Below are 24,744 nucleotides of genomic sequence, written 5' to 3' on the forward strand. Positions count from 1 at the left end.
GCATAGAAGTATGTGAAAACATACGGTTATAGTCACTAATACGCTCATGGAAGAGGGAATTATCTTTCAATAAGCTAAATATGCATATTAATTGAAATATTTAATCTAACAGGTACCTTAAGAGGAATTGTCTCTACTTACTGGGGAGAAAGGATGGTCAATACCACATTATTTGTGCTAAAGCACTTCCAAGTGCCTGCTATACATAGATTTAACTTAGCTGAATTTTAATATAACTTTTTGGCTGCACGCCACCACTGAATTCAAGCCTGAAAAATTACTACAATAATATCAGTAGAAAATGAAAAGGATAAGGCTTTAGGCAAAGAACCAGAGTTATTCATGCTCTCTACATTTCACATTACAATGGGAATGATGCAGTAACTCAAATGGTTTCCATACAAAGACTGCATGCCATTTTAAACCGTTTTATCATTAGAATTCTGTCAGATATTTTTACAAATTGTGCTGCATATTGAAATTAAGTTTGCGAAAACTGCAGAACAAAATTATATCAAAGCAATTTTGGAACTTAACTTGCCCATTCCTTTGGAACCATTTGTGACAGTTTTAATTTGTGTAATAAATTAAATGTTTATAAACAGTTTAGGTCAGCCACTGTGTGAAAACTATTTTGGAGTATGTAATACCTTCTTCCAGTCCCAGAGTTTTGAATTCAGAGATAATCAATATTTTAGCAGATGGAGATATCACATAAGAAACATTTGTAAATTGTAAAATTGTGCACCTTGTAGGGGAAATGGAATATTTTGGAGCGATCTGCATATATGTTGCATCAATGAGTTGGGCACCAAAATTAAGACTTTTTTTTTTTTTAAGTACCTAGTTTTAAAAGAACTGCTTCTAATAAAATGTAATGCAGACACACATGCATGTGAATTCATTACTTCTTTCCACATTTTCATGTCTGTTCAAAAATTTCTTTGCACACATTACAAATATTATAAATATTTCAACTACAAATAAAGGAACACATAACTTCAGATAAGGATAAGCCCAGATTACACCAACCTGTGTTTTTTGGAAAGATGTGCAGGGACCAAAATTCCACTACCTCAACAACACTCCTGTGATGCAAGTTGAAAACAGCTGAGTTTCCATGCAAAACTCCTCTTGCATCAAATTTATACGAGCTCTGGAAGGATGGAACTTCCGTCCACCCCAAACATGGCCTCTGACATCATAAAGGGCAGGGCCAGGAATTCATACACTGGGAATTTCCTCAGTCTCGGCCTCTCTATTGCTCAACAACCTTGACAGAGGTCCTTTGATTGGCTAGACTGCGTAACTTCCCTTAACTTCAGGCCCAGAACATGGAAGACAATATTTATTTCGAGCTAAGAACTGCACAACAGGGAAAATTTCAAAAAGACGGTACACTAAATTTCTTGAGTGGTTTTTTTTTTACTTTCTATTAAGCCCAACCATCACAAATACCAGCTGGAAATATACAAATCCCTCCATATGGCTGTGTCGCATTAACCTTTTCAGAAGGTGCAGGGGTTAGGGACCACAATTTCAATCAACAGTAATAAAGTGTGTAATTTGTTTTTACGCCACATACAACCAGTCCTCACCAGGGGAAAATAAAGACATGTACAGGTGAATTCCAAGTGTCTAAAGGGATACAATAAATAGTCATAATGACATGTTTTGAAAATGCATTCTGTTCTTCAAAGGATAATATCCAGAGAACACAATTCGATTTTACAACAACAATTTTGGACACGTGGCTCAACAAAAAAAATGGAACACCAGATTCTTCGGGTTGCTACACTGGAAAAGATTTGGGATTTACTGATTGCAAGGTTTCCCCATTTCCGGGATTATGCTTCAAATTCGAATCCAAGGCCGAGTTTATGGCCACCAGCATTAATATTCTTGCCATCCAGCAGCGCTGACAGGGTTAACTTAATACCTAAGGAGGAAAATGATGAAAGTCACATATTACTAATTGCATATATCTCTCGTCAAAAAAACACACAACGTGGAGAGTGAGTTTTTATCCAAATAGGCAGTCACAAAATGACCAGTACAAATCCCAGGGATAACAAGAATTGGGTTGATACAATTAGTCTTGCTTCTGTAATTTAATCATAGGTAAACTCCAGTATTATTGCTATATCCTTAAAACATTTTGTAAGTAACATCTCAGGTCCTACATTCATGTATACAATGTATATAATGTATATAGAGTGTATCCTCCACCCACCCCCAAAGTAAAACATGTTTGCTGCTTGCATGGCACAAACATGGATTGGACAAAGGGAATACTATGTATGGAGTAAAAGTACCTATTTGCAATGTTGTATTTGGTCTGACCAGAACTCTGTATTCTTGAAAAGAGTAAGTTTCTTGGGGAGGGGAAATTTTATTTACCCCTTCTCTTTGTTATGCCCTCAAAGCTTAGCTCCTACCTATTATTAAATGGAAATTTGCCCTTTAAAGAAATTGATCACAGTGGAGACCTGTTAAAATGTCAAGGAGATTTCAGGTGAAATCTGTCTCAACTAATGGACAATCACACTCAGGCTCGAAGAGACATTTCATCAGTCACCTAAAATTAGAATTGACTAGTGTCCCTTTTCACATCGTTCAAATATACCTATCAGCAGACTAAGAAGGATGAGCATTGATCAGTGGAAATGTCCACAGACGTACCCTATGATTATTTTAATCGCGGATTGAGTAAAGGAGCCAAAAGTAGGAGTTACACACAAGAACACTAGAATAAATTGAATGAGAAAAGGCTACCTAGCCAATTGATCCCACTCCTTTCAACAGGCTATGTACAATTTGCAACAAGATTATTCCCAAATTTATGAGCAAAAAAAACTCTGAAATTTCTCCCTGAACACTGAAGGTGATCCAAAAAACTAACATTACAATCCACATTATTACAACTCTGATTAGTGAAGGTTCAATGGCCTAAAAAACTAAAATTATGGTATTCCAGAGCATTTAATCATCTCAATGTATACTTATCCTCAATAACTTTCAATCCTATTCTGAACTAAACATTCATTAATCAACATAATATTCTCACCACACTCCTCCCATTTTTTCCCTCTTCTGGAGGTACTGATTCTTGCTAGTGTACAATTCACAGGTACCAGTAGCCCACCACTACCTCACCAAGTTAGGAAGTATCAGCAGCTTATTCGGCAGTGTTCACACAACAGAGCTCATTGGATATCAACTAGAAGCAGGAGTGCTAACTGATGTTTTCCCTTCCTTAGACCAGGGCCAATGAAGTCAATTATAGAACCCCAGCTGAGCTCGACTGACAATCAAACCTGGGATCTTCTGGTTTGGGTGACTTGGATCTAACCCAAGTGGTGTCTTTATCTACTAGACCCCGAGGGCTATGACTTTGTAAAAATGCAAAAATACAAACCAGCCTCCCCAATGGCTAAGTGGATGTAACTGCACTGCTTGATGTGGTACTGAGCCCTCAGATCCATCCCAAGTTTGCATTGTTATCTCAGCTGGGTGGCAATGAGGACACAAAGTGGCATCAGTGTCACTGGCCATCAAAATTTCATGTGAGTGGTTATTAATATAAAGTGTCAATGAATGCCAACTCAGCACAGGTTTGGGTAAGGCCTCCAAGGATGAACACTTAAGGTGCAGACTCGCACATCAACAATGGGGGTTACCAAAGGGATGCCAGGGCCTGTGGAATGCCCTACATTTGTAACAGTCTTCAGGAGAAGAAGGGAGGAGGAAAAAAAAACATCAAAAAATGTAAAATGTAAAAATAAACCCACAATGTTAAGCATTTTCCAGCAAAAAACAAAAACTGGAAAGTCCTATTTTTCATCATCAATATTGTTTTGAAATACTTGCAAAGTTATTTTTGAACAAGAGTACATTCATTTAAGACCAAATATGGCTCACCTGGTTTCAGTATTTGAGAGTATCCAAGTCCAATCAGACTCGAATTGTTCACTTTAATCTGTTAAACAATGACAAGAACAAACTCCTTATAAAATAGTTCTCCATAAATTACAGTAACTGTCAGCTTTGCATTATTTTATCAGCGTGCTATTGTATGCTTTGGAATGTAAATACATTGGAATTGTGTTTCCCCCCCCCCACATATTATATAAATATGTATTCTGAGAAAAAGAAATAAAATTATTCAGTATATACTCACCGAGCATGTTGCATCATCATCAATCTTGTATTTTGCTGCAATACCAAATCGGGTATTGCTATTCCCAGCTGTCCATGCTAGATTGATGGCAGTTTCAAGATTTTCACTGATTTTTTGATAAATGGAGCCTCCAAATTCTGTGCCATCATTCCTGTAATGAGGAACATGCTCATCATTCAGGAGAAATTCACTAATTTCACCATTTTCATAAAAATACAAAAGCATGAAAGGATTAATAACCTAGGCAAACTCAAATTTTCTTCTCCGATTGTTAATATATCCCACTTTAGGTCGCTCAGCACTGTGTGTTAATATACAACCAAGGCAATTATTTACTGGCCTCTACTAATGTCACTCTGTAACCCAGGCCCTAGAAGATATGGAAGAGCCCGAGGGCCCACTCACCCTCTTTCTCTCTCTGTGTGAAGCATCTCACCTCCACTAAGTACCATCCTCAGAGTTTTTGTTTTCCAACCCATTTTTCTAACTATACAACATCACAAAGATCGTATTTACTTTGAGTTAATCTGTATCCAACTGAAAGCAACTACCAAGAGTTTAAACATAGGGCTACCAAAGTCATTTTGTGTACTGGGAGATATTAGAATAAATAACCCACTTGATGTATGAGGTAACTGTTGATTAATAGCTAAAATATCCAGATGCGCATTAGGTCCTTATATTGGACTGATGTAAATATCCTGCGCAACAGCAATGGCAATGCAGCCCAAGTGATTTTTGTGTGGAAAAACATATACATACGATATTTCTGTACACAATTCTGACCAGTTGCTACCATATAACACAGTATATTAGCAAATAGTTGCCCTAAGGCAAAGTACAGTCCTCACTCTAGAGAAAAGCATAAATACAATAGCCTCATAAGCATAGATTAAGTGAAGCAGAAAAATAATTGCATTGTCAAATACGCAGTTTCTTAACAACTTATTATGGATGCCTCACAGAAGCCCAAAATATTTAATAATCTAGTCTGATTAGTTCACTAGGATACACGAACTAGACTTCAAGGGCTGAAAACTTCCTAGAGCAATCGCCCCCATTGCTCAGTCTAGCTCACATTTGTAGAACAACCCAACTGTGTAATTAGCTACTGGTCACAGTTTTGCCTTATGGCTTATCTCACTCACTATCTCCCTTAGTCCATCATAATTCACACTGGCTATATTCATTATATTAAACTCAGTTTTAACCTATTTTGACCTTTAATTAATCAAGCTGAGTCAAGATTTCTAACTTTGTAAAAATACTTTATATAGTCTAAAGGGCAAAGCAATCCGCTCAGACGAAACAAAATAAAATCAGTTCAAATCATGTGATACAATAGCACTTTAGTTCAACTCACAGGGCTTACTAGATAGAACATAAAAAAAACACCAAATGAACGACACCGGGAATTTTAAAGGCTTCGATACAAAATGTTACAGGTTTTGTATCGAATCCCCTTTATGCTTACATAAAGGGGATTCAAGCCTGGACCAGGAGAGTAGGAAGGTAGAGGAATAGCGATGGGCTGGGGTAAAAATTAGATGGGGCAAAGTATCCAAGAGGGGAGAAATGAAAGGTAGCATGACTGGGTGACAGAAAGAAGAGACAGAAGGGAAGGCCCAAGAGAAAAATAGAAATAATGGCCTCGGGTCTGGAGTGGCAGTCAAAATGTACATGCAAATGGACAGAGCTAATTCAGCACAGATCAAGGATCACGTGATACTTTCTTGGTCAGTATGATCAAGATTCCACACAAGACAGTAAACTTACCAATCTGACCATCAGGAGAGGTCTTAAGTGTTTGTTTTAACAGGAGTGATAACAGATTTATTGTTGGCAACTGATTTAGAGAGTGACTAGAAGCAAGCAAACATCCATAGTGAAGAAAAAGAACTTGCATTTATATGGCGCCTTGCACAACCTCAGGATGTCACAAAGCATTTTAAAGTTCAATAAAGTACTTTTTGAAATGTAGCCACTGTTGTAAAATGGCACAATTCTGCTTCACTGTCATTGACCAAGTCAAATTCTATGTTTATTAAATTGAATTCTGGAGTTTTTAAACCAATATTTCAGGGATTGTGTTCTGTGAGTCTGTCTTTTTTCCTCCCATGAAAATCACAAATCAGCAGTCTTGGTCATTATCCTTCATCAACAGTTTTTAAGCTATGAATATAAATTCAGCTCCGACTGGTCAATACACTATGCACCTCCAAAATCAGTGTTCCCTTTATCGCATCAACATGTGCTATTGAAAGGGGCATTCTCTTCAAACAGTGGTCGGGTATACCTCTTATGTTTAAAGACAAAACTCACATCATTGTAATGAAAACAGAACATGGCTCTTTTGTCTGCCCAAATACGAAATAAAAGAATTTCCAGAAGGACACTCACTCTTTAAACAAATTCTCAAAACTTTACAGAAATAGAATGACAAAAATAAAGGTTGATAAAATCTTTTGTAATTTTTTTTTGAAAGAAATACTGAAAACAAGATTCCCTCTTTAAGGATCATGGTTTTACTTCAGAGCAAAATCCATTTTCTTTACAAACTCTCAGTTTTTCCTCATTAAAAGTTCACGCTTCTATTCAGCCTATCACCAAGGTGTCAGCTGTGGCTCAGTGGTAGCTCTCTCACCTGTGTCAGAAGGTTGTGGCTTCAAGTCCCACTACAGAGACTTGAGCACAAAATCTAGGCAGACACTCCAGCATAGTACTGAGGGAGTCTCACCTCTTTCAGATGAGACGTTAAATTGAGGCCCCATCTACCCTCTCAGGTGAAAGTACAAGATCCCTGGCACAATTTTGAAGAAGACAGGGAAGTTCCACCTGGTGTCCTGGTCAACATTTATCCCTCAACCAGTATCACTAAAACAGATTATCTGGTCATTATCTCATTGCTGTTTGTGGGACCTTGCTGTGCACAAATTGGCTGCCGCGTTTCCTACAGTACAACAGTGACTACACTTCAAAAGTACTTCATTGGCTGTAAAGCACTTTGGGACGTCCTGGGGTTGTAAAAGGCGCTATATAAATGCAGGATATTTCTTTTCTTTCTATACCCAACTACTCTTCTGCACACAAAAAAGCTGTAAGTTGAGAGAGACATTTGTAGTTCTCCTCCCCTTTTCGTGGTGACGTAGGTGCAGAGGCGGGCAACAAAATTGCTTCCCAATGTGTCAGGTCAACATTGTATTTTAAGCATTTTAAGGTGTCAAGAGCTGCAAAAATTAGTAGAACTGTGATGTGACTTTGGAAACTTATCATACAAGATGCATTTTTTTTCCAAGACAATTCATTATAACAAGGTTTCAACATTTATCTCCAATCTTTAGAAATGTACTGGGTGTATACCTACACATTTGTATGGAGCTGGAAATCATCTGCCTTGTAACCAACAGCAAAGTTACTCTGGGAAACCCTAGATTTTGAAGTCTCAAAGGTCATTTGATATCCTGCTAGCCATCCATCACAACCAAACACAAAGGCTCCATGTAGAGCAGGGCCAGCAATGTCAAAGTCAACATCAAATCCCAAGTTGATGTGTTCCCTCTTGTAACCAGTCTTGATTTTTCCACTTTTCTTTCTGTATTGGGAAAAGAATGAAATAGCAAAAAACAATAAAAACTTATTCTATTCTAATTACATTCTAAAATACAGCTTACTTGATTATTTTTCCAGTTTTTTTTTTAAATAAAAAAAATTCCTGCAATTTTTTTCTAATCAGTTTTTTTTAATAAAATGGCTAAATATGTTTTGTGTTTCCATTAAGCCAATAAGTTTAAATATAAAAAATACTCAGCAGGGCATTCAAAACTCATTATATTGTACTACAAAATGACAGGATGTGTGACTTATGGACCAGATTTTAGCCATGCTGTTGTGGAAAGGTGCACCGCTGAAGCCAGGTGCTTCCTCTCAAGAGAGAAAAACTGAAGAGTCATCTCAGGTTATTCATGTGCCTCTGATTTGCTGGTTATACAGCATCATTGGCAGAGCCTGGGATGATATTATCTACCCATCTTCTCAACCAGGGACAGTGGGTGGTGTAGGAAAAGCAGGAAGACAATTGTTTTAAAAATAGTACTGAATGCACCAGATTCATGAAAATTATATTATGTTGAAAGAAATAAATAAATCTATTAATAGAAGTTTAGAAAAAATAATGTGTCAATGTTTTGGGGCTTTTTACTCACCCAGTATTAGGTGAAAACGAAGAGTCAAACCCAATCTTCAAACCTTTCAGAAGCTAAACAGAAAAAAAAGTGTTTTGCATTTTTTGCTTAAAAAGACAAAATAAGCTTAATCTGTGCCATTTTTACTCAGTTACCTGATCTTCAACGGTAACTTCAGTTCCCAAAGTATTATCGGTATTCCATTTTTCTGTGAATGTCAGTCCATAGTCCACCCACTTGAATTTTGTTTCCAGACTGCCAGTGACTTTGCCAGTATCCACATTGGCAGACCCAGCACTTGTGAATTCCTACAACAGGAAACAGTTACTCAGAAGGCAGCAAAGAGTTCCATTTACAGAATTGGCATCACAGTGTCTCAATACAATGGTTTACTAGATTGATTCCTGGGATATGAGAGCTGTCCTATGAGGAGAGATTGAGTTGAATGGGCCAATACTCTCCGGAGTTTAGAAGAATGAGAGGTGATCTCATTGAAACATATAAGATTCTGAGAGTGCTTGATAGGGTAGATGATGAGGTTGTTTCCCCTAGCTGGGAAATAGGGGGCATAATCTCAGGATAAAGGGTCGGCCATTTCAGATGAGGAGTAATTTCTTCACGCAAGGGGTTGTGAATCTTTGGAATTCTCTACCCCAGAGGGCTATGGATGCTCAGTCGTTGAGTACATTCAAGGCTGAGATCGATAGATTTTTGGACTCTTGGGAAATCGTGGGATATGGGGATCAGCAGGAAAGTGAAGTTGAGGTCGAAGATCAGCCATGATCTTATTGAATGGGGGAGCAGGCTCAAGGGGCCATATGGCCTACTCCTTTCTTATGTTCTTAATACCTTAAAACAAATATATTTTCTGATTAAAGATCAACTATAATCCTACATCACTACACAGGATTGGTTGGATAAGATTAATAGGTAGTGACTATAGTTTATTTTTGTGCTAACAGGTATAGACATATCATTAATCCTGGTAGTGTACATTTAGATACCCAAATGAAGAACACAGGGGTTCTGAATTTGAACCCATTAAGTCAATGTGATGTTATTATAAACTGTATTGACATAGGTAGAATAACTCATCAACATGGGTGATTATAACAATTTCAGATTATAGAATGAATTATTTATCCAATTAACAAGTGGATTATTCTAGCAGCGAGTTCAGAGGTACTGGTGGAGCCCTGGATGCAAGTTGGCTGCCTACCCATCTTCTCCTGGTCATGGGGCAACCAGACAAAAATAATGGAGGTAAAATTAGAGGATAAGTGCTTTCAAAGGAGAAATAATTCTTCCATCTCATGGGAGAGAAGAACACAGCAGTCCGTTTTGCTGCCATCATATTTAGCCCTAAATATGGGCCTTCTGTAATCAACTAGCGTTCAGGCTTGCCAATAGAAATGGAGATGTAGACCGACACTGCAGTGCAGTAACGAGGGGGTGCTGCATTATTGGAGGTGCCATCCTTTGGATGTGACATTAAACCGAGGATCCATCTGCCCCCTCAGGTGGACATAAAAGATCCCATGGCACTATTTCAAAGAAGAGCAGGGGAGTTCTCCCCGGTGTTCTGGCCAATATTTATCCCTCAACCACTATCACTAACAAAAAATGATTTGGTCATTATCACAATGCTGTTTGTGGCACCTTGTTGTGCATAAATTGGCTGCCGCATTTCCTACATTACAACAGTGACTTACAGTGCTTAATTGGCTGAAAAGTGCTTTGGGGTTGTGTAAGGCGCTATATAAGTGCAAGTCTTTCTTTCTTATATTTAGACGGTCTAATCTCTTGCTGAAAAGAAAACCATTTTAGGGAAGGAAGAAAAGGAAAACAAAACATTTGGAAATAGGGAGCACAAATAAAAACCCCGAATGTCCTAAAGGCATTAATTCCTTGATAAGGTACAGCTTTGTGGGTGCCAGGTATTGAGAATCCTCTGATCAACTACTCATTTTTCATGCGTGAGCGACAGCAGCCTATTCAACTACAGGCGGCATTACAGATAAGCTTGATTCTATCTTCATTCCTAGAAGCATTCCTAACATGGGTTTTTGAACAGAAGTGAGGAGCAGGAACCCTAGCTGGCTTTTCCCTCCCTAACCAGTAGTACCAAAGCTAATTGTAGCACCCTTGCCACAACTCCAGCTTTTATTCATACACTTTAGATAACAAGTAGTTATAAGAAAAGCATTTTGAGACTTTTGAGACTTTCTCCAAATTCTCAGCACAGATTGAAGATCAAACTCAAAACCTTCTTGATCTGTATGGCTCAACTACTCAGGGGATAAACTCAAGGGAGGCTCAAAATCCTTTTGAATACTTCTCAAGTGCACACATAACACATGGGTTCCCAGCACAAAACCAGTCTCAGCATGAGCTTACCAATATTGTGCAGTTCTTGTATTTAGCTATTACAAGACACTATATTTTCTTACTTTATTGATCTAACCGTTTCCAAAAGTATTTGTTTGATCTTATTTATCAGGCTTGCATCTTAATTTTTAACAAAAATGTTAACTATTGTAGTTTTTGTTTAATTAAAAAAAAGTTATAGCTACACTATTTCCTACAGTATCTTGTAATCATTCCAGTTTGGATAAGAATGGCAATGATGGCTTGCTAAGTCTGTTGTTCACTTCTGATAACTGCAGACACTCAAACACCTCTATTTAAAATTGCAAAATATCCAATTTCCAAAATCTTTAAAGAAAATTGGCACAATTACCCTTTGCATTGGAAAACAGGAACAGGAGTAGGCATTTTCAGCCCCTCGAGCCTATTCCACCATTCAATTAGATCATGGCTGATCTGTACCGCAATTCCACCTACCCGCCTTTGCTCCATATCCCTTAATAGCCTCATATAACAAAAATCTATCAATCTCAGTTTTGAAATTTTCAATTGACCTAGCCTCCACAGCTTTTTGAGAGTCTGTTCCAGATTTCCACTACCTTTGTGTGAAGTAGTGCTTCCTGACATCACTCCTGAACAGCCTAGCTCTAATTTTAAGGTTATGCCCCCTTGTTCTGGACTCCCCCACCAGAGGAAATAGTTTCTCTCTATCTACCCTATCAAATCCTTTAATCATCTTGAACACCTCAATTAGATCACTCCTTAGTCTTCTATACTCAAGAGAATATAAGCCTAGTCCACACAACCTATTTTCATAATTTAACCCTTATAGCCCAGGTATCATTCTGGTGAATCTGCGCTGCACTCCCTCTGTAAGGCCAATATATCCTTCCTGAGTTGTGATGCCCAGAACTGAACGCAGTATTCCAGATGTGGTCTAACCAGAACTTTATATAACTGTAGCATAACTTCTACCCCTTTACAATTGACCTTTAGTTACAATAGAGCAAATATGTATTAAAGCAGGTAGGTGAATCAGCCATTACTCTGTAGAACATTTTCCTTTTACTCTGTGGCCAGTACGTCTAACAACCAGATGTATTATATCATGCAAATCAAAACCGCAATGCACAATTCTTAAAAGGATACAATATTCTACTGCTATATTAGGCACAGATCTGAAAGATTAATGGTTACCAGTATGACGTTACGAAGCAAGCAGATTTGACAGAATGAAATGAAATGAAATTAGGTTATTGGTTGCTTTTCTTACTATGGTACTTACCAGTCCATTTTGTGACTTAGTTTTCAAGTCAAGCTTTATTAAACCAAATCCTATCAAAAGATTAAAGACAGATTTAATTAAACTTATTTTAATTGTTCACATCGTTCACCTGACGAAGGAGGAAGCCTCCGAAAGCTTGTGAATTTAAAATAAAATTGCTGGACTATAACTTGGTGTTGTAAAATTGTTTACAATTATTTTAATTGGTCAGCCACATTATATTAGGCATAATATAACCACATTATCTTTAAACAATGGCTCATCACAGAAAAGCTTTACTATCAGCTAGAATACAGCTGCATCAAAACTTGTAAAGATGTCTTTTAGCTCAGTTGATTCAGGCAACTGAATTTCAGTGCAAAGATGTTTTGCACAACAAATGTGACCCTCTGACCACTCCTCTCCCCTACAAAAAAAAGTCTCAGCAGTGATGCCAAACCAATTACACTGTGTCGCATTATGCCACCGAAAACTTAGCAATGGTACAAGTCAAAGTGCACTGGACAACAACCTGCTTTCAAAGAAGTAATGATCCACACAATCTTTACAAACAAGTAGCTGCTACAGACAGAAACTAAACCATACTTTTAAATATTGAATTCCTTACCATAGCCTTTGGTGAAAACATCTCTGGCTGCTTTTCCAAGATCTGCGTAAGTTGGTGGAACTACCATTTTAGCTGGAAAAGGAACACACAGAAATGATGCTCATCTCAGTGACCACTGTGTCTAACAATCATATGGCTTTATGTCAGTTCTAATCACAATACTCAACTTTCTATTTTTAATCTACTGACAACTGTCATTTGAGATTTGCCATTGATTATGATCAAGGCACTATCTTAAACATTAAACCACAGCCCCTTCTACCTAATCCTGGTGGTAAAAATACCATAACATTAACCATTGACAGCAGATGGTAACCCCAGGATCCTAGTCAACATTACCAAGAACATAATGAACTTTGATTTGCAACTGATAAAAGTGCAATTTTAGCATATCTTTATGGTCATCAGCTAGTGCATTATATGAGTTAATATATATTAATCCTTTGTAAACTGCAAGTTTTTTTGTAAATAATTGTTACAGAATCACTGCATATTACCTCCATCCATGTGAATACTAAACAATATCACCAATCCAGAACACACTGGTAAATCAACTGCTTTGACCATCATTGGAAAGGGGCACAAAACTAAATACCTCATTGCAGTTTTTTTTAAAAAAAGCTCTCCATATTGATTTCAAGTCTATAATATAATCATCAAGGTTTAGATAAGTTATAAACTACTTTATACAGACTATTCATTTGGGAAGCAAGCAACAATCAACTAATGTATGAGCAGCGTGTCCAGTTTTGGTTCTCACAAATGAAGGAAATCGCAGCTCTGGAGAGGTTGCAGAGTACGGCAACCAAGATAATACGAAATCTTGGGAGTTCTTGGTTAAGAGGACAGACTTCAAAAGTTAGGATTACTTACATTGGAGAAGCAAAAGGCTAAGAGGTAGGGTTGCCAACCATCCCAGATTGCCTGGGAGTTTCCAGGAATGGAGTATGAATCTCCTAGGCACTGCTGTTAGCAGCCCGAGAGAACTTTGCACATTAAATTTCCTGCCGCAATAACGGCTCTCCCCACTCTGTGACGTCTCTGTCTGCCACCGCAGAGAAGCCTCTGGCTCGGTGACGTCATAACCCCGCTGCCACAGAGAGCCGACACCATCTTGGGGTAACCGGAAACGGAACCAGTTAGTTGCCAGGAGTCTGGGCTGGAAATAGAGAGATGGAGAGGTGCACAGGGGCTAGGGGGCAGGGGATCGGGGAATACGTCTTGGGGAAGAGAGGGAGACTGGTGAATGGGGTCTCTGGGGAGAGAGGGAAACTGGGGAATGGGGTCAGGAGATTGGGGTTTGGGCAGGTAGGAGAGAGTGACTGAGGATGGATGGGGGGGGAATTAGGAAAGAGAGACTGGGGAATAGGGTGGGCGCATGGCCCAGCATTTTCTGCAGAGCTGGGAGGAGCAGCAATGTGGTGAGTGGGAGCGAGACCAGGAGAGGAGAAGCCAGTAAAGGGTTGAGCGAAATCTGGGAACTTTACTGTGGGTAAATAGTGAAAGATTATTACCACTGATGGGCAAATGGGCATAAGGAGACAGAAACTGAGGATTTTCACTGGACGAAAAGGAGAAGGAAGGTTTTTGAACTGAGAGCTATTAGACCATGGGATGCTTCACCACAAGTGGCTACTGAGGCAGAGACTAGATTATCATTCAAATGGGATAAATATTTGAAAAGGAAGCATATACAAGGATTTGGTGGTGGGGGGGGGTGCGGGAATGGGGTTACAAGGGGACTGAATAGCTTCCTCTTGTGCTGTAATTTCTATTATTCTATGAAAACTCTCCTTTATTGAATCCGAGCCCAGGGAGTGGTTTAGAAATGTTGGTGCTGAGCTAAGTTTAGAATGATGTGCCCTGTGAAAAGTGCCCCAAACACCAAGCCTGTTGTCCTTTGTGCAATCTCTCGGTTTGGTTCAGGTCGGTCCGTGCCAGCCGGTTTTGACATGTGAAATCCAAGTACAGATGGGCTCTGATTGAGGCTTCCGGTTCAGAGTTGTCATCGTCACACAGAAGTTGAGTACAAACCAGAGTCTAAGGAGATAGGGCCTGTTCAAAGTAGCATTGACTGAGAAGCCTGACTGCACTGCATGCAGTGCTGGGGGATTCTGGCTGTAATCACAGGGTGAATATCAGAACAAAGAATATAGGATTACTACTAGTTACAAGTAGGATATTGGGGCATAACACCCATTACTACCAGTTACATATAGATCAGTGAGTTATTGTATTGCTATTGGTTGTGAAGGGAATCTGAGTGTTACTAGTATTACTATTATCAGTGCAATTTCAGTGAATAACTATTAGTTACTGGTGGAATCAAAGTTCCTACCACCTCTGGTTTCCCCCCTGCGAATCCCTCCCCCGTTATCAGGTCCCCCTCTTCCCCACACTCGGTTTCCCTTCTTCGCCTGCTCGTGGGTGGTCTCCTGGTCTAGGAACTTCTCGCACAACATCTGCTGGCGTGAAACTACGAGCAAAGATACTAAACTACAATTGATCCAATCTTTATATGGTAAACGCAATAATATTTGCAGATATCTTCGTGGTCAGACATTCAGGAATACCTTCAACCAGAGTTGGTAACCCTACTTAGAGGGGATGTGAGTGAATTTTCTAAAATAATGAGGGATTGGACACAATCTTATTGACAGGTTATTTGAAAATGGATAGGGTTGGTAGGACTAGAGGTGATACCTATAAAATTAGATGGAAAATTTAGGTTTAATAGCAGGTAGCACTTCTTTACTCCAAAGGTTGATGACTCTGTAAACTGCTGAGAGATATACTGAGTATAGAGTCACTACAGTCCCCTAAATGGGGGCAAGTTTCTGAAAGAAGAGGACAGTTCCAATTATTTTTTTATTTGTTCGTGGGATGTGGGCGTCACTGACAAGGCTAGCAGGTTATTGGTGAGTAAGTGCCGCTTGATAGCACTGTCGCCGACACCTTCATCATTGAGGAAAAGTTGCTAGTCAGTTGTGATTGCAATGAATTATGGACAACCGCAGTCTCCTAGAGCTTGCTTGATTGCCTCACTGTATTGGAAAAGAATTATCGGAAGTTTTTTTCTGAATTAGCTGCAAGTTTTTATTAAAACTGTTTTTTGCTTCTTTCAGGAGATAGCATTCTGGGAAGTGGTGGTGCGTAAACAGTGTGTGAGGTTGCACTGTTAACTGGATTGGGGGGCAAGGAAGGCTTGATGGGATGATGTTAATTTCTCACCCTTCTTCTCGTATGTTTGTTTTATACATTTGACATCCTTACTTTTGTAGTTGGGTCAGGTTTTGGCAAACTTAACTAAACAGGCAATTATTTTCTAGGTACCAGTCCCAAGACAGATACAAGCTACTTCAGGCATATCGTACAGAGCATTAACAAAATTATGCTGGCAAAATTTCAAAATAGAGGAATATCAAACAGATCTGCATTATTCTCTCCCTTTGCTCCCTTCCTGAAAGCAGTGGCAACTCACATTGGGGTATGGGCCCACAGGCAGTAGCAGCCCTCTAGTACCTCATCCAAGTGGCCATTTTTCTTGATTGAGCCTGGATAGCAAGTACTGACACACTATTCGACTGTGACGGCATTACACCCAAAGCTTACCTTGTCTTCAACTGACATCCATACACACTTCTATCTTGTTGCTGATCTGATGAGTCTGCAGATTACTATAACAGCATTTTTAAACCATAGGTCTTTTTTTAAAACAAAAAAAAACTCCACATTTTCCCTTCTGCTCCTGAAGCCATTTATTCATAGTGGAGTACAGTTGCCAGCAGCCCTTTGGCAATCTACTTCAGTGAGCATTCATGTGTTAACTGCAAAAGGGGGAGGTTGCATCACAGCTGAGCCCAAACTTGTCCTTACCTGACATCAACATATCTGCATTTTCAGCAGGGAGTCATTGCTTAGCTGATTGTTTATTTAGCCCGCTGAGGTGAACTACAGCACCCTTTGCTGCCATCTTAGTTGAAATCAGCTAACTCAGCACATACTGAGGGCTTGAGCCCTGATTTGGAGAGCCCAGTACCACTACTGAGCACATTTACTCAGAGCCACCTAGGAAGTTCCACACCTCCCATTTCTATCACAGCAGTGGACAAAGAGGTCTTTCCAAATGTAAGCTCTGGTTTCTGGAGTATAACCATTACTATTAAACAGAAGCGGCAGCATAGCAGGATAAGTAATAATCTTGCACCACTGGTCCAATGCACGGTCACTGAACCATCAACAGTTAGATTGCAGCTTTAAATCTCAGATTACAACAACGTCAGAAGAAATACATCGCAAACGTGTGAATCACCACGTAATTAAATCATCCAAATCACCAAATCTACCATAGCTCATTAATATCACGTTGCTAAAGATGTTTCTTTCATAGTATTCCATTATTCTGCCCCTGCATACATTTCCACAGAAATCGTAAATACAATTCCTTAGTTCAACTGCCAGTTGTCAGCTTCAGCAAAGCAGTAAGACAGCCCCACCAAGCAAAAATAGGTTTTTCCTAGAGGCCAAGTTCTATGTGCCAAAATCAGTTGAACCTGGAATTCAGACCAACAGCATTCAGAGCTACGCAAACACTGCAGAAATCAGACTATCCGTAGCACTTTTAGAAATTACAGTATTTAGAAAGATAATATTCTTCAGCAAATTAGAACAAAATTCCAATTAAGGCAGTATATATTGTCTATTTCCAAACAGGAAATGAAACATAATAAGAATTTTTAATCCACAAAAATCTGCTTTTTAAAACACAGTTCCAGATACAAAGCACATTTGCAACTTTTAGTGATGGGCCAAAGACCAAACAGCAAGACTAATGAACTTCAGGAATGTATGCTGCAGGTGAGCATAAAGAAATGTCAAGGCTGTAATCTCTAATTTTTAGTTGACATTCATAGCTACTTTTATACCATCCTTTTAATTTGTATTCCTGTAGCCAGCTCCCAGCATTGATGCTATCAGCCAGTGACAGACTCGTAGAATGAGCTAAAACTAGTTTTGAGTGCCACTGGGCTATGGCCAATGCTGGGAGCTGGATCTTGGAATTCAAACTTAAACAGTATTAAAAGCAGCTGTATTTGAGTGAAGTGTGACTCTCATGGTTTAGAAATCCACCTGAACTTCTCAATTACAACATTTTAATGATCCTCTGCTATCCATTATTCTACATATGGGGTCTATGGCTTCATTAATGAAGAACTTTATATAGCGCCTTTCACAACTTCAGGACAAACAAAGTGATTCAGTCAATGAAGTACCATTGAATTAAAGTCCAGAAGTGCTGAACCTTGGTGTACTGCTGGACCCAGAACTCATCTTTCTTCCCCACATTTGATCCATCAAGACCAGTTTCTTTTGCCTCCATAACATCACCTGCCTCTGCCTCCTCCCCCCACTACTGTGCTATCCACACCTTTATTAGCTCAAGGCTCAATTTCTCCAACATTCTTTTCCCAGTCTCCCTGACTCCACAAACCATAACTCATCCAAAATGATACAGCGCATTCTTACCAACACCAAAGTCCACACTCCCATCATCTGTGTTCTTACCTCCTCTGGCTCTTTGTGCCCCATTTAATTGATCAAGATCTTCATTCTTGCCTTCAATTTCATCCACAGCTTTGCCCCATTCAACCTCAGCTATCTCCTCCAACTGTACATCCCTACACAGACTCGCCACGCATCTGGCACCAACTGACTCCTCGTCCCCCACCCCCTTTGTTTCATCATCAGTAACCATTCCTTTAGCCAGTGTCCCCATCATCCAGAACTCTCTCCTCTAACATTTCCACATTGTCACTTTTGTCCTTACCATCAAAATCCTCCTACAAACCACTCTGTTCATCCAATTATTCATGTCCCCTAACCTCGCTTCCCCTTCAGCTTGCTATCTACTCTGTAAAGCACTTCGAGACATCTCTAAAAGTCGATTATAGAAATACAAACTGTTATTAAGAGCCTGTAGATTGTAGGATAAACACAACAGAACTGCATGGAAGCACCATTAACAAAAGCTGTGAGCTTTCCATGCTGGACTGATGAACCTCTGTGCTCTTCAGGGGAAACAATCTCATGTAAGAAAAGGTTTTTTTTAGGTTGAAATATTTGACCAAAATGCTACAAGCATTCTGTAAAATAAACTAGCCTAGTAATCAGCATCTGATACTGCTGCAGGCCCAGATTGGCTCAGTGACAAACTGGCATTATCAACTAGATTTGTCCAACTATGATGAAGTGTGACCTCCATGAACTGGCATAGTAGAGGGAACCTCCCAAGTAGATACTGGAAATTGATGGAAAATCAAGAATCCTGAATTTTGTTCTCACATAGACGTTCAATCAATACCCTGGAAGCACGAATGACGGCAAATGAAATCCAAATAGCAAACTGGCTTTAATCTTTTTTGGGTTGTGAAATTGATTTGCGTCTGTCAGGAGATTTGGATTAGTGGATTGTGCAACAAGCCATTTACCATTCATCTATCCCCAAATTCTCACTTTACTATTTCTGGCCAGGATGACAGGTTGGTGATCTTTTACTTTGTACTCTCCCACTCTATAAGTGGCCATTAGGTGTATTAAAACAGCCAGCATTGATTCATCCTCGGGCATTTTCCCTTCATACAATCCTTTATACCCTTATACAATCTCATGTCTCCTACCTGCTGCATTAGTTTGAAAGACTGTAAGGGACCTGGTCTAGCACTGGATTCTCTCTTTCTTAATCCTTCCAGATTTGTTTCCACCTGCAATCAGATACTTTCTGTGAAGGTCACACTAGGTCTGAAGAGACAGTTTAACTTTCACTAACATAAAAAGGGAGTGGAATTTTACTGATTATTTTTCTTTCTTGCATCAGTTTGATCAGTTCTTTTAATCTTGTGCCCGTTATTACACTGTATCTAACATCTTGTGGCAATCACTTTCTTTTTACGATGCCTGCCGAGAATTCTTCTCAAGTGCCTGAAACTGTCACCTGTTTAGTTAGGGTTTGTGGGTGGAGTATGATTTTCTCATCTACTTTATTAGCTCAAGTCATCCTATCCGTACTCTTAAATTTGAACAGCAATTGTGAAAATACAAGCACTGCATATCCTAGCAACACCAGATTTCATATATAGCCAATCACATAACTTCAAACAAATTAATCTGACAGTAAATATGATGGTCTGAAGTTCCATCAGAGTATATATCAGGCTCTTAATTCTCTTATAACTGCAGAATAACTCCATTGTACTTTGTATTACTCTATAGCTTATATGTCCGGGGATGAGGGGGCGGACGTATGAGGAGAGGTTGAGTAGATTGGGACTCTACTCATTGGAGTTCAGAAGAATGAGAGGCGATCTTATTGAAACATATAAGATTGTGAAGGGGCTTGATCGGGTGGATGCGGTAAGGATGTTCGTAAGGATGTTCCCAAGGATGGGTGAAACTAGAACTAGGGGGCATAATCTTAGAATAAGGGGCTGCTCTTTCAAAACTGAGATGAGGAGAAACTTCTTCACTCAGAGGGTAGTAGGTCTGTGGAATTTGCTGCCCCAGGAAGCTGTGGAAGCTATATCATTAAATAAATTTAAAACGGAAATAGACAGTTTCCTAGAAGTAAAGGGAATTAGAGGTTACGGGGAGCGGGCAGGAAATTGGACATGAATTTAGATTTGAGGTTAGGATCAGATCAGCCATGATCTTATTGAATGGCGGAGCAGGCTCGAGGGGCCGATTGGCCTACTCCTGCTCCTATTTCTTATGTTCTTATGTCAGCCTTGGCTCAGTGGTAGCTCTTATGCCTCTGAGTCAGAAGATTGTGGGTTCAAATCCCACTCCAGGGACTTGAGCACATCATCTAGGCTGACGCTTCAGTGCAGCACTGAAGGAATGTTGCACCGTTGAAGATGCTGTCTTTGGGATGGGACATTAAACTGAGGCCCCTACTGCCCTCTCAGGTGAATGTAAAAGATCCCATGGCAATTTTATGCACCACCTTGCGGCAGGTTATTGAGTTATATTGACATCGGCCTGTGGTTGGCATGTGGTAGAAAGAAAAACAAACCTAAACAGAGAAAATCAAGAAGCACAGAAGTACTTTTCTAAGAAAAACTGCTGAGTTGCATGCGCATTATATTCAGGTTTTGTTTTAAATTCTGAAATTACTATTGCAGTAACACATCTGGGTATGGTAGTCTAGTGGTTATGTTACTGGACTAGTAATCCAAGGCACTGGACTAATAATCCAGAGAACACAAGTTCAAATACCACCATAACAGTTTGAGAGTTTGATTTCAGTTTTTAAAAAATCTGGAAATAAAAAGCTGGTATCAGTAAAAGTGACCATGATGCTGTTGTTTTGTTGTAAAAACCTAATTGGCTCAGTACTGTCCTTTAGGGAAGGAAACCTACTGTTCTTATCTTATCTGGCTTATATACACGTCTCCAGTCCCACACCAATGTGAATGACTCTTAACTGCCTTCGAAGTGGCCTAGCAAGTCACTCAGTTGAATCAAGCTGCATGTGGCGTTCAAAAAGGCAGCCCACCATCAGGACAACTAGGAATGGGCAATAAATGCCAGCCTAGCCAGTGACACCCACACCTGAGAATGAAAAAAAACTAATGTTGCAACTTGGTTAGTCGCAACATGAAATACACCTGATGACCACAAGTATTATCTACTGATTTAGATGTGGCCCATTATGCCAGCTTACAGCGATATTATTACTTAACTCCCTCTGCTCGCATGAAAGTCAGTCTTGAGAGGGTAGCCTGAAACATGGGAGTACCTCCACACAAAAATCTAAAATTTTCAACTAGCACTGCAAAATCTCAACCACACTACAAGGGAGCAGACTCCAGGGAGGATACAAGTGCAGAAAACTCTCTAACAATATTTGAGTGTACTCATGAATAAAGATTTTATAATGGTTTGCTGATTCAAGACCTAATATCTCTTCCCAACTTAAACATTGATCCTTACCTCAGCTTTTAGAAAAAAATAACATGGAGAATATCCCACCACTGCAAATAATTGTAGTGAAGGCTGCACTTTCTAAATGAAAAAGAAAATATATTCTACTGATTTATTAAACAAGCTTAAACATTAAAAAGGACATGTGCACAGGTATTGGTGCTTGCTAGTTCCCTCCTTTTGTTAATATTCAAAACTGCCAGTTAAAAGCAGACAATTGGGACCTCAGCCCACCTCCATGACACAAAACCATGAAGGTCCTTTCCAGTGCCATTAAGAATACTAGGCTCTCAGCAGCAATCCTCATACTTATCACACCAGGAATAAGTTCTAACTATAATGTTTAGGTGTGAGCAATTGGAGACCTTTATTGCAAATTGCTGATATAAATATACCATCAAAGGAAAGTTCACTATCTGTAATGAGCAGTCTCAGGACTCATCACTCACATTAAATTTAAAAGACTTTGCAGGTGAGAATAGACTTACAAGGTGTGCTCTTTATGAACAGTATTTTTACAGTTTGTATAATATATTAGTCTCAGAGTTTCAATCTGAGATTCAGACATGGATATTTGCAAATGTCATCCTAACCCTACTACACCTGGGTAGCTACTTGTCCATTCCAAGTTGGAATGACTTTTCTTTAACATGTTGCAAAATAAGTTGCAAGGCTCAACACACCACGAAAATGAACAGGATTTAGTATATTTACAGTAGAACTTGTAATAAAAGTAAAAGAAATTGTAAATCGTTTAACTCAAGGGCAGATTTTATGGATGCAGCAAGAAGGACGTGTACTTACAAATAAGGTAATCCTTAAAAACACTTACAATGTTACAAAGCCTTTGGCCAAGGGATATGCAATAGCTGTCAGCGACCCAACCTTCCATGCACTTAAAGGTCACAGTCTAGCCGCCGTAGGATAAACCCCACGGTGCTGAACATATAAACCCTACTCCAAAAATATACAGTGACACCTTTAATCAGCTCCCCCCTTCAATGGATTTAAGCAGAGGGAAAGGCTATGGTAACCCTGGGAAAAACGGACAGACACGATGCCTTCTACCTACTCATGGCCCCGGCCTTTAAAAAAAATAAAACCTACTCAGCAACCCCCAGAGCAGCACGGGCTTCCCCGCTATCCCTGAATATTTAGATGTATATTTTGGCCTTTCGCCAGTGTATAGGCTACTCATGACGCTGTTCCACGGCCCATACGTACCGCTAAAAAAAACACACCGACTGGCGGATCCAGCAGACGGCAATCTCCAACCGACCGAGACTCAGCAGCACACCGGCGGAGAGAGCTACGGCACATGCGCAGACTGGCTGGAGCAGCAGCACAGGAGCTACGGCACATGCGCGGGACAACTGAAGCAGTCGTCGAAGAGCGCAAGTGCAGACAGTGAGTGCCAGCGGCCCCTGCGCCTGCGCAGTTTAAACAGGCGAAGCGGCAGGATGATGTAATGTTGCAAAGTCAGAACACAGAGGAAGCTAGGATCACAAGATATTTGTGGATGAGGAAGGTCCATCTCAATTGACCGATTCATCCAAAGACCCCATAGTCTTTCCATTGCTTTATATTATTGGTTTTTTTTTAACAAAAAACGATTCCAGTGTTTTTCCATCCACTACTCTGCCCACGAATCCATTCCAGTTTTGAAGAAAGGTCCCTACCTGAAATGTTAATTTGCTTGCTCTCTGGAATCTTTGAGTAAAACCGTGAAAAAGACACTGGAACTTCAAAAATCTACTAAAGTGCTACCAATTTTTTTTGGCACACCCATCACAACCAAATTAAACCAAAATCCCATTATCCTCATCAACTATGCATTCCAGTCCCTGTGGTGCCTACCAGTCACGGAAAGCCTCAAGCCCTCTTAAAACCCACCTCCTTGACCAAGCTTTTGGTTACCCCTCCAAATATCTCCTTCTTTGTCTTTACTCCACTTGTTGATTACGCCTTTGTGAAATGACTTGAGACTTTTTTCTACCTTAAAGGTGCTATATCACTAAAATCAGCAACATCAGTAAAAAAACATTATCTGGTCATTATCATATTGTGGGACCTTGATGTGCACAAATTGGTTGTCGTGTTTCCTACAATACAACAGTGACTACACTTCAAAATTACTTCATTGGTTGTAAAGCGCTTTGGGATGTCCAGAGGTATAAATGCAAGTCTTCTTTCTTTCTATATAAATACATGTTGTTGTATGGTCCAGCCAAAGCACTATACAGTTTGATCATGCCTTCTCTGACTTGTATTCCACTGTTTTGGTTCTATAGTTCAACATTCGATTGGCTTTGTTGTCAGGTCTTTCTTGTTTATCTGATAGTGGCTTAGATCTGCTAAATATAGTTATTACCAAATTCGTGATTTTTAAAAAGATTCTTCATTTCCCAATGACAGCAAAGTGCTGCTCCAGAATTGCTATTTGCACCATGGAATGGAATGCACTATTAATGGTGCAGGTGCCCATCCCCTTTATGTAAATGATTCCATTCCTGGAATTTTGAATGGGGTCAATGCTGGGCCAGACTAGTGGGCAGGATGTCTTGCGGGAATGTCCATTGACTTGAATGGAAATAAAAATCGGAAGAGATGTAAAATGGCTGCTAACTCGCTATCACCTGTTTTACCCTATTGCACAAAGTCAAGATCTACCTCCTTGACTTTCTTTTGGAGTGCTGTGACTTATTATACAGGCAAACACAGCAGCTCTTCTGTCAGCATTGTACACAAACAGCAAAGAATTATCAGTCAATCTGGAGGTTTTTTTAGTGGTGGTGGTTGTGGAAGGAATATTAGCCAGGACGTTGGAAGAACTTCTTCCCCTTCTTTGAATTATGCCATGAGATCTTTATTATAAGAATTTTCTTTACTTCGAGTAGTGGATATGTGGAACATACTGCCAGAAAAAGCAATTGGTGCTGTGTTGATTATCATCTTCAGAAAGGATATGGATAAATATTTGGTTGGGTTTGGGATTTAAGATTATAGGAATAAGCACTGAGATGATCAAATATTCCCCAATGGGATATGATGATTCCTATCTGGAATGGGGTGAATGGGTGTTGTCTGTGGAGGGCAGTCAGCCAAGGCTGAATAAGTGGGATGTGGGCAATAGATAAATATTTTA

General features: G+C 39.6%; 1 protein-coding gene across 2 annotated transcripts; it reads right to left on the reverse strand.

Moving 5' to 3' along the window:
- Positions 1 to 317: 317 nt before the first annotated feature.
- vdac1 (voltage-dependent anion channel 1) lies at positions 318 to 22,933 on the reverse strand. 2 transcript variants are annotated; one of them, XM_067996172.1, is made up of 10 exons: positions 22,824 to 22,929; positions 19,298 to 19,381; positions 12,621 to 12,692; positions 12,014 to 12,063; positions 8,517 to 8,669; positions 8,383 to 8,435; positions 7,545 to 7,772; positions 4,181 to 4,331; positions 3,922 to 3,979; positions 318 to 1,939 (listed from the first exon to the last, which is right to left on the reverse strand). In XM_067996172.1, the coding sequence occupies exons 3-10, from the start codon at positions 12,685 to 12,687 to the stop codon at positions 1,848 to 1,850; spliced, it is 852 nt and encodes a 283-aa protein (XP_067852273.1). In that variant the 5' UTR covers positions 12,688 to 12,692; positions 19,298 to 19,381; positions 22,824 to 22,929; the 3' UTR covers positions 318 to 1,847. The 2 variants fall into 2 exon arrangements, with proteins under 2 accessions (XP_067852273.1, XP_067852272.1); XM_067996171.1 differs by lacking the exon at positions 19,298 to 19,381 and having other exon boundaries at positions 22,824 to 22,933.
- Positions 22,934 to 24,744: the final 1,811 nt, after the last annotated feature.

The sequence above is a fragment of the Heptranchias perlo genome, chromosome 14 (genome assembly GCF_035084215.1).
Source record: "Heptranchias perlo isolate sHepPer1 chromosome 14, sHepPer1.hap1, whole genome shotgun sequence".
In the NCBI taxonomy this organism is placed as follows: Eukaryota; Metazoa; Chordata; class Chondrichthyes; order Hexanchiformes; family Hexanchidae; genus Heptranchias; species Heptranchias perlo.

What these genes read in the sequence shown, in the direction of transcription:
- vdac1 (XM_067996171.1), bottom strand. Translation starts at nt 12,687, where the DNA reads ATGGTAGTTCCACCAACTTACGCAGATCTTGGAAAAGCAGCCAGAGAT. An exon ending in TGTTTTCACCAAAGGCTATG is followed by an intron (nt 12,064 to 12,620) that starts GTAAGGAATTCA and finishes ATCTTTTGATAG; the next exon opens with GATTTGGTTTAATAAAGCTT. An exon ending in TTCCAGCTCCATACAAATGT is followed by an intron (nt 4,332 to 7,544) that starts GTAGGTATACAC and finishes TCCTCATTACAG; the next exon opens with GAATGATGGCACAGAATTTG.